The sequence below is a fragment of the Colius striatus genome, chromosome 2, assembly GCF_028858725.1.
Source record: "Colius striatus isolate bColStr4 chromosome 2, bColStr4.1.hap1, whole genome shotgun sequence".
Classification (NCBI taxonomy): Eukaryota; Metazoa; Chordata; class Aves; order Coliiformes; family Coliidae; genus Colius; species Colius striatus.
The window spans coordinates 53,401,641-53,414,839 of NC_084760.1; the positions used below are offsets into that span (position 1 = coordinate 53,401,641).

A 13,199-nucleotide genomic window follows, 5' to 3' on the forward strand; every position below is an offset into this window, starting at 1 on the left:
CGGACGTCCCGCGGCTGCCGGGCTGGGGCGCTGCCGCCGGCGCCACCTGGCGGCCTCCGCCGCTGTCGGCCGGCGGCATCGCGGCGCGCAGGGGCGGGCGCCGCCACACACGGCTGTGAGGGGGCTTCGCCGCCGCCGTGACGGGCCGGGCCGGGCCGCGGCGGCAGCCGTGCGTGGGGCTGCGCGGGGCGGCGGCGAGCGGGGAACAAAGGGGATCGAGGCGGCGCGGCGGCTCCGCCGGGGGGAGGCACCGGCTGGGCGCGAGGCGTGAGGGGAGGAGGAGGAGGGTCGCCCAACTGCTGCCACTTCGTCGGCCGTGAGCGGCACTCGCTGGCGGCGGCGGCAGCCCGCCCCTCGCTGCATGGCAGCCCAGTGAGGGAGGAGCGGGCGAGGGTCTGGCGCTGCCCGGAAGCCGAAGGAGCCAGCGCCGGCGGCAGCCTCGCCCGGCGGCAGCAGCGCTCGCCGCCCTCCCGCCAGGATGCGCCCCGCTCTCCGCTGAGGCGCAGCCCTGCCGCGATGCTCTCCCCCGAGCGCCACCGCCACCACCGCCACCCGCCGCCGCCGCAGCCGCCGCCGCCGCCGAACCACCCGCCGCAGCCCAGCCATGTCGTGGCCACCATCGAGAACCTGCCGGCGGAGGGCGGCAGCGGCGGCGGCAGGAGCGGCATCTCCGCGCCCTCCTCCAGCGTGCGCCAGAGGATCAGGAAAGTGTTGAACAGGTGAGGCCGGAGGATGGACCGGGGCTCCGGCGGCACGGCACGGCACGGTGCTGCGAGGCTATCCGCCCCGTCGCCGCTCGCTCTGGGGCGCGCGGGTCCCGGGGGCGGCCGTCGGGGGAGCCGCGGCTCGACCCCCTGGGAGGCGCCGGGGGAGCGCAAGGGCTCCGGCGGGGCGGCTCGCTCGGCGCGGCGGGGCCGGCAGCGCCTTTCGCCGCGGGAGACGCGGGCAGGGGGTAGCGGCGCGGAGCCTCCCCCGGTCCATTGTTGCCTCCGAGGCGCCGGCGTGAGGCGCGGCCCCGGCCCGCTCTCTCCCCGCCGGGGTCGGTGCCGGGCGCACCTGCCCAGCCCGCTGTCACACCCTCACAATAGGGTCCCCACGCCTCTCGCCTGCTTCGGCTCTCCCGGCCCGTCGCGGACACGCAGGGGGCAGCGGGAAGAACGGAGCCCACGTCCGCGCTGCCGCAGTCCGAGGGGAAGTCGGGGCGGCCCGACTCCCGTCCCGGCGGGGTCCGCGGCCGGGCCGGGCTCGGCGCTCCGGGGTGCCGGGCGGCCCCGTACGGGGTTTTTGGCCGCTGCCCACGCGCTGGCGTGGGCACGGAGAATGCTGCTTGGGCTTCAGGAGCGGGACGAGATGCCTGCTGCTCGGTTCGGCTGGGCTTGCGGCTCAGAACTGTCAGTACAAAGATAGGGAAGCTGCAGGGCACTCGGGGTAAATTATTTCCCCGAACGCACAAGAAAACACTGGAACCATCTTCGCTGAATCCGTTACGCTCTCCTCTTTGCCACTTGTTTGTTCTACAGTGCGTTTGATTTGAGGGTTTTACTACAAAAGAGAGTCTATCCAGAGCATAACTGGGGTTGTACTTCTCCAGAAGGAGCCTCTGAGCTCTTGTCTGAAAAGCCATCTGAAGCCATTACTTCTGCCTAATGACTTTTATATGCTAAATAGAGCAGTTGCAGTGTTATGAGCAGCAACTGGATGGTGTGGACCAGTGTCAGCCTCATAGTTCCCTCTTTAGTTTCGAATACATGTAGTATGGATGAGCTACCGAGAAAAGTGCTTCTTCTATCTAGTTATGCTAGTTGTGAAGGTGAAGATTATTGACTCTTTCAAGCTTTTTAACACGAGAAAACAACCATTCTTACTGTCTTTGTTACAAATACCTGAAGATATTTGATTGCTCACAGATCATTGCTATTATTTGCAGTTGTTGCCATTCTAGGGGGATCCTCAAAAGCTTCAGTAAGGGATGAAATACTTCTCAAGCATGAGAAGGATTGGAAAGTTGAAACAAGTAAGAGCTGCTTCAGCTCTAACTCAATTACGTATTTTTGTGTACACACATGTTTGCAACTCTCAGTACAGCAAAATTTATTCAGTTCCTCAGCCCAACAGTCTGTGTTATCTTAGGTGCCCTGTGCTTTCAAAATTCCCATCTCCTTCGCCTTGATCGTCCTGTGGCAAGTGGCAGTCCTGAAATAAGACACTAGAGAAAAGAAGGAGGCAGCAAGAGACATATAAAGATGTGCTGAGGGGATCAGATGTAGAAACAATAGGTACTCCTATCCAAGAGTGGTAATACTGACCTCTTGGGAGCCATCAAATTGATGGTTCCCAAGCCACAATCTTCATGGCTAAGAGGAGTTGGAATAAATCACGGAGTTCAAGCAGTTACCATACTTATGCATATATGACTCTCAGCCATACACAGTAAAATAAATATTTGATCTTACATATAAATAACTGAAATTAAAATATCTAGGGGTTTGGTTTTTTGTTTTTTGGTTTTTTTTGAGGAAAAGGATAGAAATTGGTTTTAGTAGCCAAAGATCAGATCTCTGTTTTGAGTCACAAACTTGAATGTTCCATCACTTCAGGATCCCAGTCACTTTTCCGTGAACATATTCTTTTTCTCCTGTTCAAACACGAAACAAGAGTAATTATTTTCCAAAAGTATGTGATTTATGGAGAGGAAGAAGACTTGTTACTGTGGTGTTTTAAGGCAGTCTTTTCTTTGTGTAAGAGAATCCTTGGCCCATCCCAATGTCTGTATCAAGGGAAATTTTGCCTGAGTTAGGTTTCTTTCAGCTTTCTGTGGGAACTAATGACTCAGCCCGTGTAAACATCATGGCTTTCATGCAATATTTCTGTTGATACAGTGAAATGGATGCTGGCACAAATAAGTTTTCATCTTCATGGAAACAGAAGCAAGCAGATGTGTACAGGAAAGGAAGAAATATGTATGCTCTATCTCTAAAGGAGCAGGAGCACAGAACAAACCAAGCATTGGCTTCTTCAGTTAATGGTTTTTTTTTCTACTGGAAAAGGGTAGAACTTCCCTGTGCTGTCTATAGTTTTTGTGCACCATTTGCTCGAGATCCATTTGTGAATGGCTCCTAATTAACTCATTGAGTTGAGCTCATGGAACTTCTGTTTTCTGCTAGACAAAGTGGGTGCTTCTCAGACAGGCAAACAAAATTAAAAGATTGACAACGACTGGGGTTGCCAGAAACCTGCTTGTATCTGGTGGAATCATAGCATAGTTTGGGTTGGAATGGACCTTTAAAGGTCATTTAGTCTCACTCCCAACTTTGTCTCCACCCCCCAATGTGCAGAGACATCTTCAGGTAGATCAGATTGCTTAGAGCCCTGTCTAACTTGAGCTTGAATTCTTCCAGAGATGGGAGCATCTACTACCTCTCTCGGCAACCTGTTCTACTGTTTCACTATCATCACTGCAAAAATCTTTTCCTTGTATCTAGTCTGAATCTACCCTTCTTTAGTTTAAAATCATTACCCTCTGTCCTATCACCACAGGCCCTAATACAGTGAGGGAGGAAACAAGATAGCAGGAGAGTGGGGATAGACATTGGCAGAAACTGAGCATCGATTCTTTCTCACTTACTCTGTAGTGGTTTGGTCACTTAGGCACTTGATACTTCCTGAATTGCCTTTGAAGGCTTCACTTAGAACTGCTTTGCAACCTATAGAAAACTATTTTATCTTCCACCATTTCCTCCCTGTTGAGTATAAATTCTGAGCCGTGAATCCACGAGTCCATGAATCCCAGCTTCTGGGCCCTGTTTGGTACCTTCCCCGAGACATTTGCTTAGCAGGTGTCCCTGGCTGACCCTGCCCTGCCACATTGCAGGAGCGAGAAAGAATAATGTTGGCTGTTTGAGTGTTTGCTTGCTTCCCCACAGCCTTTGCAAAGCCAAAATTGGACTCCACCGACTCAGTCTGCTTGTAGAGGACCACTTAATAAGCAGTGACTCACCTGCTCCACATTGCCTCCCACCTATAGCAGAACATGAGACAAAAAGGAGAAAATTGTGCTGTTTAGGAGGTCTGTATCCCAGCACAGAGGGGTGGCTTGTCTCCATTCTTTGCACTCCCTGAGTGACCTGAAAGGTTGAGAGAATCACCTGCCAAATGTTTCCTTTGCCCCCTGCAGCCTTTTGAACTAATTTACAGGTTGGTCTCCTGTTGAGAAGGCTGGTTATCACCTCTTTAGAGGAACTGGGCAGAGAATAAACATTGCTGAACCACAGGGGGAGCAGGTTGCCAAATGATCTCTTTGGGGGATTCTTGCAAATTATTTGTCTGAATGAGAGCCAACAAATGAGATACCTGCTTATACATGGATGTTATCTCTGTAGTCCTAGGAATCAGGCAAGGAGGGAAAATGAAGTTTCTGCAAGGAAAATGAGTTGTGTCTTACAATATACATACATACAATGACATACAATGACAGTTATTTTACCTAAGTAAATTAGATTATTCTGGGAAACAAAAATACCCTAACTGTGTCAGTGAACTCAGGTCTCCAAAGTAACAACTAAGGCCCTGGTATTGTATTGCTTTTCCCCGTGAGGACTTTTTGAGAGAGCTGGATGGCACATACATTTTTCTGGGTTTACCCACTTCTGTCTTTTAGCACTTTCTTAAGGAATACTTGCTGTAAAATCTATCCATGCCTTATCTTGCCGTTTCAGGAATGTCTTCATGTGCTTTTTCTTGTTCTCTGTTGCTAAATGGCACTTTGTATTTTTCAGAAGTTTCCTAAAAACCATATCAGAATATTAGAGACATATTCAACGATATCAGAAAATGGAGCAAGAGTAATTTCAGACTCTCAGTCCCATGCCATCTTTTAAATAGCTTTGTCGTTGTGTTCTCTGCACTAGTGACTTGCAAAAGCTTTCTCTGGAGCAGCGTGAGTCTCTCTCTACACAGCTCACTTATTCACTTTGTCAGATAAATTTTAGCCTGGTGCATAACTCCAGTATATGGTCTAATTACCACCACCTTTCTTAGGAAAAGAAAGAAAAAGTCATGTTGCTAATAAGATTAAGTCATTAAATTAGGAAATGATTTAACGAATAAAATTATATGAAGAGATTTGGATTCTTCTTATCAGAAAGCCGGGCTGTTTGGGTACAGTCTGAGTAAAACGTTTGCCTTTTTAGTATGTTACAGGCCAAATTTATCCCTGGCAATGGAGCTGATAAAGAATTTGGCCCTCTAGATGACTAACTTTGAACTTGAACTGTGTGTCAAGGCTACTAACTCTTCAGAGATTTGAGCTGTTTAAATGACACTGAAAGTATCAAAAGCTGTAACTCAATGATTTTTTTTTTCCCTAATAACGTGTATCCGCATAGTAGATCAGAGGGAGCTTATGTACTAAAAAGAACCTCAAACTGAATAATAATGAAATTGAGGCAACGTATTTCATTGCCCCAAAGCAATAATGTCTTTCAGCTGCCTGATCAGAGAGGCAAACAAACCAAATAATTTATGGCATTTTTCCTTAATGAAAAGTGAGTCAAGGATGAAACATATCATTTTTGGAATCTCTAAAAAAGACTGCGGATTCATAACCTTCAGTTGCTTTGCTTTCTTCTTCAAAACAAAAGGATTGGTTTCCTTTGGGATTTTTATTCTTAAAAAGTATAAATAGCCTCTTAAAATCCACCAGAATAACATTGACTGTAGAAGAATGAATCTTGAGCCCAATTCAGAGAGCTGTAGCTCTCCTTTTAGGTAAAAATATTTGTACCGTTCTGAAGTAAGTCAAAGAAAATGAGTTCAGAGCACAGATAAAGCAACTAGGTTGGCTTTCTTGTACCTGTTAGTATTATTCTTTTTGGTCTGGGAAGTGTGAAGGTCATATCTGCCTGTAGGAAAGCATCCTGGCAGAGGATATAGGAATCAACTGATGAAAAATTGTCCACTTGTTCCTTTTCTCATTAGTTTACTTGTAGTCACCATTTTGTAGTGACCTCTGACAATTAGCCACATGCCCAATAATTTGGGTCCATAAGGGAAATGGAATCATAGAATGGTAGGGGTTGGAAGAGACCTTTAGAGATCATCTAGTCCAACCCCCCTGCAGAAGCAGGTTCATCTAGATCAGGCCGCATAGGAACATGTCCAGGCGGGTCTTGAAGACCTCCAAGGAAGGAGACTCCACAACCTCTCTGAGCAGCCTGTTCCACTGCTCCCTCACCCTCACAGTGAAATAGCTTTTTCTTACGTTTAGATGGAACTTTTTGTGTTCCAGCTTCATCCCATTACTCCTTGTCAAGTTGCTAGGTACAACAGAAAAAAAGGATGCCCTAATGTCCTGACACCCACCCTTTAGATATTTGTAAATGATAATAAGATCTCCCCTCAGTCTCCTCTTCTCCAGACTAAAGAACCCCAGTTCCCGCAGCCTTTCCTCTTATGAAAGATGCTCCAGTCCCCTGATCATCTTGGTGGCCCTGTGCTGGACTCTTTCCAGAAGTTCTCTGTCCCTCTTGAGCTGAAATTCCTGTAAAAGAGGAGAAAAGATGTGCTTCCCTTTCTCCTTCTCCTCCAAACAACTTATTCTGGTGAAAGCACACTTATTGGCACACTGAAAATGCTCTGATGTAGGAGGAAAGATGAGCTAAAGTATGTAAAGCTTCCATGTTGCTGCTGTAGCAGGTACTGGGAGTCTGTTCAAGTATGGTTTCAAAGTGTCTATGAGTGTGATTTCCTAGCAGGTTACAGAGTCTGTATCAAAAAGCTTTGTTCCCCCTTCCTTCACTCTTCTGAGAATTTGCACCTTGGAAGGTACAAGCTTTGCTGGTACTGTTCCCAAATAGGAATTGTGTGGAGTAATATGATACGGTAAGTGCACAAGTGTCTACACCTCAAAGCCTGGGTAATGGTTGGGAAAAAAGACTTTCCCTAGGAGGGGCAGTTTGGCAAGGTGAAATATGTGGATGTCTTTTGTCTACCTATGACATTCAGAAGGCTGATACTTAACTGGGTGCCTGTCTGTAAGTGGGAATTTTTGACACAGGCTGTGCCATGGGCTTTGGGAAGGGGTTACTGCCTCTTGAACTAGGGGGGTTTCAAAGAAGCAGCACTATAAATGGCTCCATAGAGAAAGCTGGAGGAATGGACACAGTGGCTCTTAAGGGATGGACAGAGCAGCTTTAATGTGCTAATGAGGGGAAGGCCAGATGCCAGCAGTGATCAGAAGGGCTCTTTGTGACTCTGTCTTTTTGGAGATGGCTGGAGTCTCTGTCCTTATCGCGGTTGTTTCTGCAGGCAGAGGGAAACACTGGGTCTATTAGTGAGGTGTTCCCTTCCTTTAAGGCAGCAGATAGCCTTACAGATCAGCACTTGAATACTGATTAGGGCTAATTACCAAGAAAGCTTAGGAAAAAGAACTTGCTGAAGAAGCTGACTTAAAAAAAAAATTAAAAATTCACCCCCAAACCCAGCAACAGAAAACTCATGCTCAAAGGCTGAGCTTAAACTCAGCTGACATCACCTGTTGAAAGAACAGCTGTATGGGGACTCATAAATTGCTATGACTGTAAAGTGTGTAAGTGTTGGTGATTGTGAAATTCAGATTGTGAACCGCCTCAGCTACCTATCCCCATGTATTTATGTCTGTCATCTGTCTGTCTGGGATTTTTACTGAAAACATGCCAGTTTGGAAACTTGTCTTTCAGCTTTCTCTGACTTGGTTTCTCTTGTGATTTAAGGAAGCATTTCTGCAATACATATTCACTCTCCATAATTTTTCTTAGAGACATCAGTGACTGAGATAGTGAGTTTGGCTCCCATGTATCGTATTCTCCTTCAGTACAGCTGGAACTAAAGAGCTAGAGACAGAGAAAGAAAAGTCTCCACAGCTTGGCTGTGCTCGGTGAGCACCTGTGTGGGGGGTTGAACTAGATGATCTTTAAAGGTCCCTTCCAACCCCTACCATTCTATGATTGTATGATGTACCTCAGAAGGTCGTGGGTTTTGTCCTAATGTAAAATGGGAGAAGTTTTGAAAATTAAAAGTTTGGAACTAAAAGGTGGTTTTTTGCCCAGCTCATCTCCCAAGAAATTTCAGGCTTCAAGGTGATCATTTACAAAACCAGATTATGCTTGAAACGGATTGCTGCATCTCTAATACAGACAAATGATGTAATTTATGTCCAGTAGCAACACCATAATTATTACCTCTGAAGCCCTAGTGTTAATTGCAAGCTGTAAGCCAGTATTAGCTGGTGGTGGAATGAAAACAAAGTTTGAAACATTTACAGTCATGACTGTTAGATTACTTAGCTCTCTCTGGTGTTCATTTGTCAAAGAAATTGTCACATGTGTGTCCTGAAGCCTACTTCACTGTCTTTTATTGGGCTGCATTGATTTTAAATCAGTGCTGTCTTCTGTGCCACTTCATTCTCATTACTTTTCTCATCTGGCAGATATTTTGATGTGACCCAACTTTTTCTGATTTCCATTTGGTAGAAATGGAAAATGAGTTAAGAGAGGACTAAGTGTTTCCCTCAACTGGTGAAATGGAGTTAGGAGGGGACTTAGTGTTTCTCCCCTGTGGGGAAATAGAGGAGAAGCCACCAGCAGCATGGGAAGGAGATACTAGAGTCTGTTTCTATTCTGATACCACTTCATCAACCTCATTGAAGAGGAAGAGAGCTCCACAGCTCCACTCCTGGATCTCTCCAGCCTGATAACAAAAATCCTGATCCTTGATGTAGTTTTGGAGCTGAAAGCTCAAACTCATTCAGTGGAACGGAGAGTTTGAGGAGGATGGGCTGGATGAGAGTGGTGGCTACAAGGCAGAAGTGGGAGGACTTCTCTCTACCTGTTTTTGAAGGAAGGATGTAGATGTCTGACTCTTCCAAGAGAAGGCTTGAAGTGAGTCACTGACAGGTAGGGGCCTAATGCTCCAAGAACAGTAAGGTGGAAGCTGTAGCCTATCCTATGCTGCTTTTTTTTTTCACCCAGATTTGGATCTCTCTCTTACCAGGTGCCTCTGTGGCTATACCAAGGTGCAATATTGTTCTGTGTGGATCTCTTTCTCTCTTTCTCTTTCTCTTTCTCTTTCTCTTTCTCTTTCTCTTTCTCTTTCTCTTTCTCTTTCTCTTTCTCTTTCTCTTTCTCTTTTTCTTTCTCCTTTTTCCTTCTTTCTTCTTCTTTCTTCTTTTTTTTTTCTTCTTCTTTCCTGGAAAATACAGAATAAAATTGAATTAATTACCTTGCGATTATTCTAAGCCCAAATATTTTATGGAGTTTCAACAACCCTGTGTGGCTTCTGTGACTGATTTGGGCTAGTTACCTTCTGGCGGAAAAGGACAGAGTGTTGACTGATAGTTGTCTGAACATGAGCCAGCAGTGTGCCCAGGTGGCTGAGAAGGACAATGGGATCCTGGCCTGTATCAGGAATAGTGTGACTAGCAAGACCAAGGAGGTGATTGCCTACCCTGTACTTGGTGCTGGTGAGGCCACACCTCAAGTACTGTGTCCAGTTCTGGGCCTCTCACTACAGGAAGGACATTGAGGTTCTGGAGTGTGTCCAGAGATGGGCAACAAAGCTGGTGAGAGGTCTGGAGCACAAGTCTTATGAGGAACATCTGAGGGAGCTGGGAATGTTTAGCCTAGAGGAGGCTGAGAGAAGCCATGAGCACTCTTTACAGCTACTTGACAGGAGGTTGTAGCAAGGTGAGGGTTGGTCTTTTCTCTCAGTTAATGAATAATAGAACAAAATGGCCTCAAGTTGTATCAAGGGAGATTTAGGTTCAATATTAGGAAGAACTTTTTCACTGAGAGGGTTTTTAGACACTGTAACAGAGACGCAGTGGAGTCACTATCCCTAGAGGTATTTAAAAGACACATAGATGAGGTGCTGAGGGACTTGGTTTAGTGGTGGGCTTGGCAGTGTGAGGTTGGTGGTTGCATTCTGTGATTTTAAAGGTCTTTTCCAAGCAAAATGATTCTATGAATCTATGAAATCTCTTCTTGCTAGAAGCTGAGCACTGCAATGAAACAGCAAGTGTTTCTTTCCTGTTGTTCCTTTCCTTTTCTCTCTCTGCTGCTGCTACAGACATGAAATGCTTTTCATTATGGTTTTTTAACTCCCTGCTGACAATTTATTGAGATCTGTAGGGACTCTTCTAGGTAGATTGAAAGTGAGCAAGGACAGCAAACAGCAAGTAGGTTGGGAAGAGTTGAGCAAGGAACTGGAAAATATCTTAATGGGTTTGAGATTTGATACTTGAAAGAAATAAAACTTTAATATTGTAGATATAATTTTCATCAGGCCGGGTATGAGGATTAAGTACCATCAGGCAGAATTAGTTTCCAAGCTTCATCTAAGGTTGTGGGGAAAAAAGCCAGCACTCACATGTATGCAATGATTAGACTGAAGTGCCTCCTTTTCCTGTGTCATCTACCTGATAGGGTAGCTGATAGGTAACCTCCAGTCAGATTTTGGATACTTGTCCACTGCTGTTTTGTGCCTGGAGTGTTGAGGGGGATGCTTTTGTAGAAAAATTATTGTTTTTGTGGAATTTGGAGATCACCATTTGCAGAAGTGAGGTCCAGTTTCATCTCAGAGTGGAAAACACCTGTGTGTAGCCTTGGAGACCATACTCTGTTACCTTCAGGTTCTTCTACCAAAGCTGCTTTGCTTAGCTTTAGCAGTCACCATCATTTTATTGACAGTGTACTGCAGTGGTTTTTCATGTCCAGTTCATGGTGGGAGAATCACATCCTTGAAGAGGTTCAGTAAAGTTCAAGACATCTAGAGGACTTAATCTGAAAGCATAGGGGCAAGGTGGTGTGGTGGTTGTCAAACATGCATGAAGGCATTGAAAAGGAAAAGCCCACATTTTCTCATGTAAATGAAATGGTGGCATCTTATCAGAACAACCATTGAGTAGCAGAAATGCACTCCAGGAGTGAGGCAGAGTGATCAGAGTGAGATGCAGTGCCATATGGTGGTTGGAGGGCTGACAGAAGTGGAAGAGTTACATTGCATCTATATTAACCAAGTAAAATCTGCGGGATTCAGAGGTGCTCCTGCTTTACAGAAATTACTTGAGTTTAAAACACCAAATAATTCCCTAGTAATTCATTTGGAAAAAGGAGTCTGTGTCTGTATGTAAGCATGTGATATCTTTTAGGGTTAACTACAAGTTACCCAAATTTAGCATCCCATTATAAAGAAGTAAATAAATTCTAGCACATTCTGACAAGTAGAAGAGTTTCCGTTAAATTCGATGTCTGAAATTGTTCATAAAGAGCAACTTGGTAGGTATTACCATGTTAATGGAACTCATTATTACTCAGCTAGATTAATTTATTAGATTTATTGCTACCCTTTTTCAACCTATAGATGTATTGAGATGTGAGCTTGCAGAATCAATACCAATTTCTTTTCTTGTTTATGAATAGTCTTGCTACCATCCAAAATACAGTTACACTTGAGAGTATTTAGTTGCAATTTATTTTGAAGCATACACTCAGACAATTTCAAATTAGTCTGTCTTCTTTGTCCTTTAATGATTATTTTTTTTTCTTTGTATGTGAGCTTTGTTTGAGCAAAATGCAATGCATCAAGAATCAAACGAGTCGTGACCATACTGTAGTCACTGGGGGAAGTTGGCAACTAGTTTGCAAGATTAGGGCTCTGAGACAAGACTTAATCTTTGAGATGTGTGTTGGTTGCCATTCTGTGTGGCAGGCCCAAAGCAGGAGAGGGAACAAAGGTACAAATGTAACTTACAGCTAAGTTGCCTGCCAAATGTAGTATATTTGCATGTTTTTCTTTGAGCAGCAGTCATGCGTGCATTTATCTTTCAGAAGCAGCAGTGTTTGACTGAAGAGCAGTAGCAAAGACCAACTGAAATAGGTAACTGATGTAGGACTTGTTCATTCACTTCCAGAGCATGAGCATCAAACAGGACCTGCAGAAGGCTTGTGGTGGGATGCGAGGGAGGTAAGGGCTAGAGCAAGTATGGGGAAAGAAAGCTATTTGATCTCCTCCACCCACATTTCCAGGTCAAGACTGGTAGACAGCACTGATGGCAGGGAGAGATCAGTGTGCAGGCAGTCCTAACACCAGCATTTCTGTTCCTTCGCAGCGCCAGTGGTGCCTGTAGATTCAAGATTCCCTTGAATGGACCAGAAATGTTCTCTAACTCTCAGGACAAGAATTGTGGAGACTGGTTGACCTCAGCCCAGCCTTTAAATACAGTCCAAAGCAGCTCATCAAACGTTTCTGTGGAGAAATCTCCAGCAGCTGCAAATGCACAGAGATAATGTTTTATCCAGTGGTCTGTACGGTGAAGTTCCGTAAAACCAACTCATCTCCAGCCAGCCTTACTTTGTTATTTTCCAGTAAAAGTTACTGAATCTACTCAGTGTACTACTCATCTCACCACTTTTTTATCTGTGCTTAACTGTTGCTACTGTAGCTGACAGCTGTGTACCACTGCAGTTGCTGAGTATTAAAAGCTCAAGCCCGATAAACAAAAAACAGAGTGCACAAAAAGACCAGTCAGGTGATAAAGGGAAACTGAAGGGGGAAAAAACCCACTCCCAAACCCATCATATATAACTATGATGCAGAAGTAGGCATCAGAGTTAAAAAGATGAGGAGATGCCCTGTAAATACTGCCTGCCTGATTTGGTCATGGACTTTGGGACCAAGGTCAGAATTTGAAGATTTGTGTCATTTTGATTGTACTTGACTGAAAGTTACAGAACAATTGGTAGACAAAAAGCAGCTTGACCACGTCATTGCAATGAAGAGTGGGGAGAGGTGGGCTTTTGCCTCTTTTGTTTTCAGGAGAAACTTGTATTGCAGCAGCAGAGGGGAAATACTGTTTTGAAGGACTTGGAGTAAAGTAACATACAGTAGCTCCTGATTTACAGCCCAGAATTGGATACCAGTTGTTTTTTTGGCCTTAGGCAAATCTTAGGCAACCTTTCTGAGTCTGGTTCAGCACCTGTAAAATGGGGATAATTAAACTTAACTACCTGGAAGAGCTGTTGGTTAGTTAATGCTTGTAAAATGCTATACAGTGCTATAAAATACAGCGTAGTACTCAGAAGCATCTGGTCTGCAGTTACTGTAGTGCTTCTCTGAAACTTTATGGGCAAACGTTTGCCAAGAAATAAAATTACTAATGTGCTCAG

At 45.3% G+C, this 13,199-nt stretch overlaps 1 protein-coding gene across 1 annotated transcript in view; it reads left to right on the plus strand.

Moving 5' to 3' along the window:
• Nucleotides 1–439: 439 nt before the first annotated feature.
• SLC35F1 (solute carrier family 35 member F1) overlaps nucleotides 440–13,199 on the plus strand; it is a 240,660-nt gene continuing 227,900 nt past the window's right edge. The window contains exon 1 of the mRNA XM_061990332.1: nucleotides 440–719. Coding sequence (XP_061846316.1) covers nucleotides 517–719 — 203 coding nt within the window. The 5' untranslated portion in view covers nucleotides 440–516. The remainder of the gene's footprint in view (nucleotides 720–13,199) is intronic.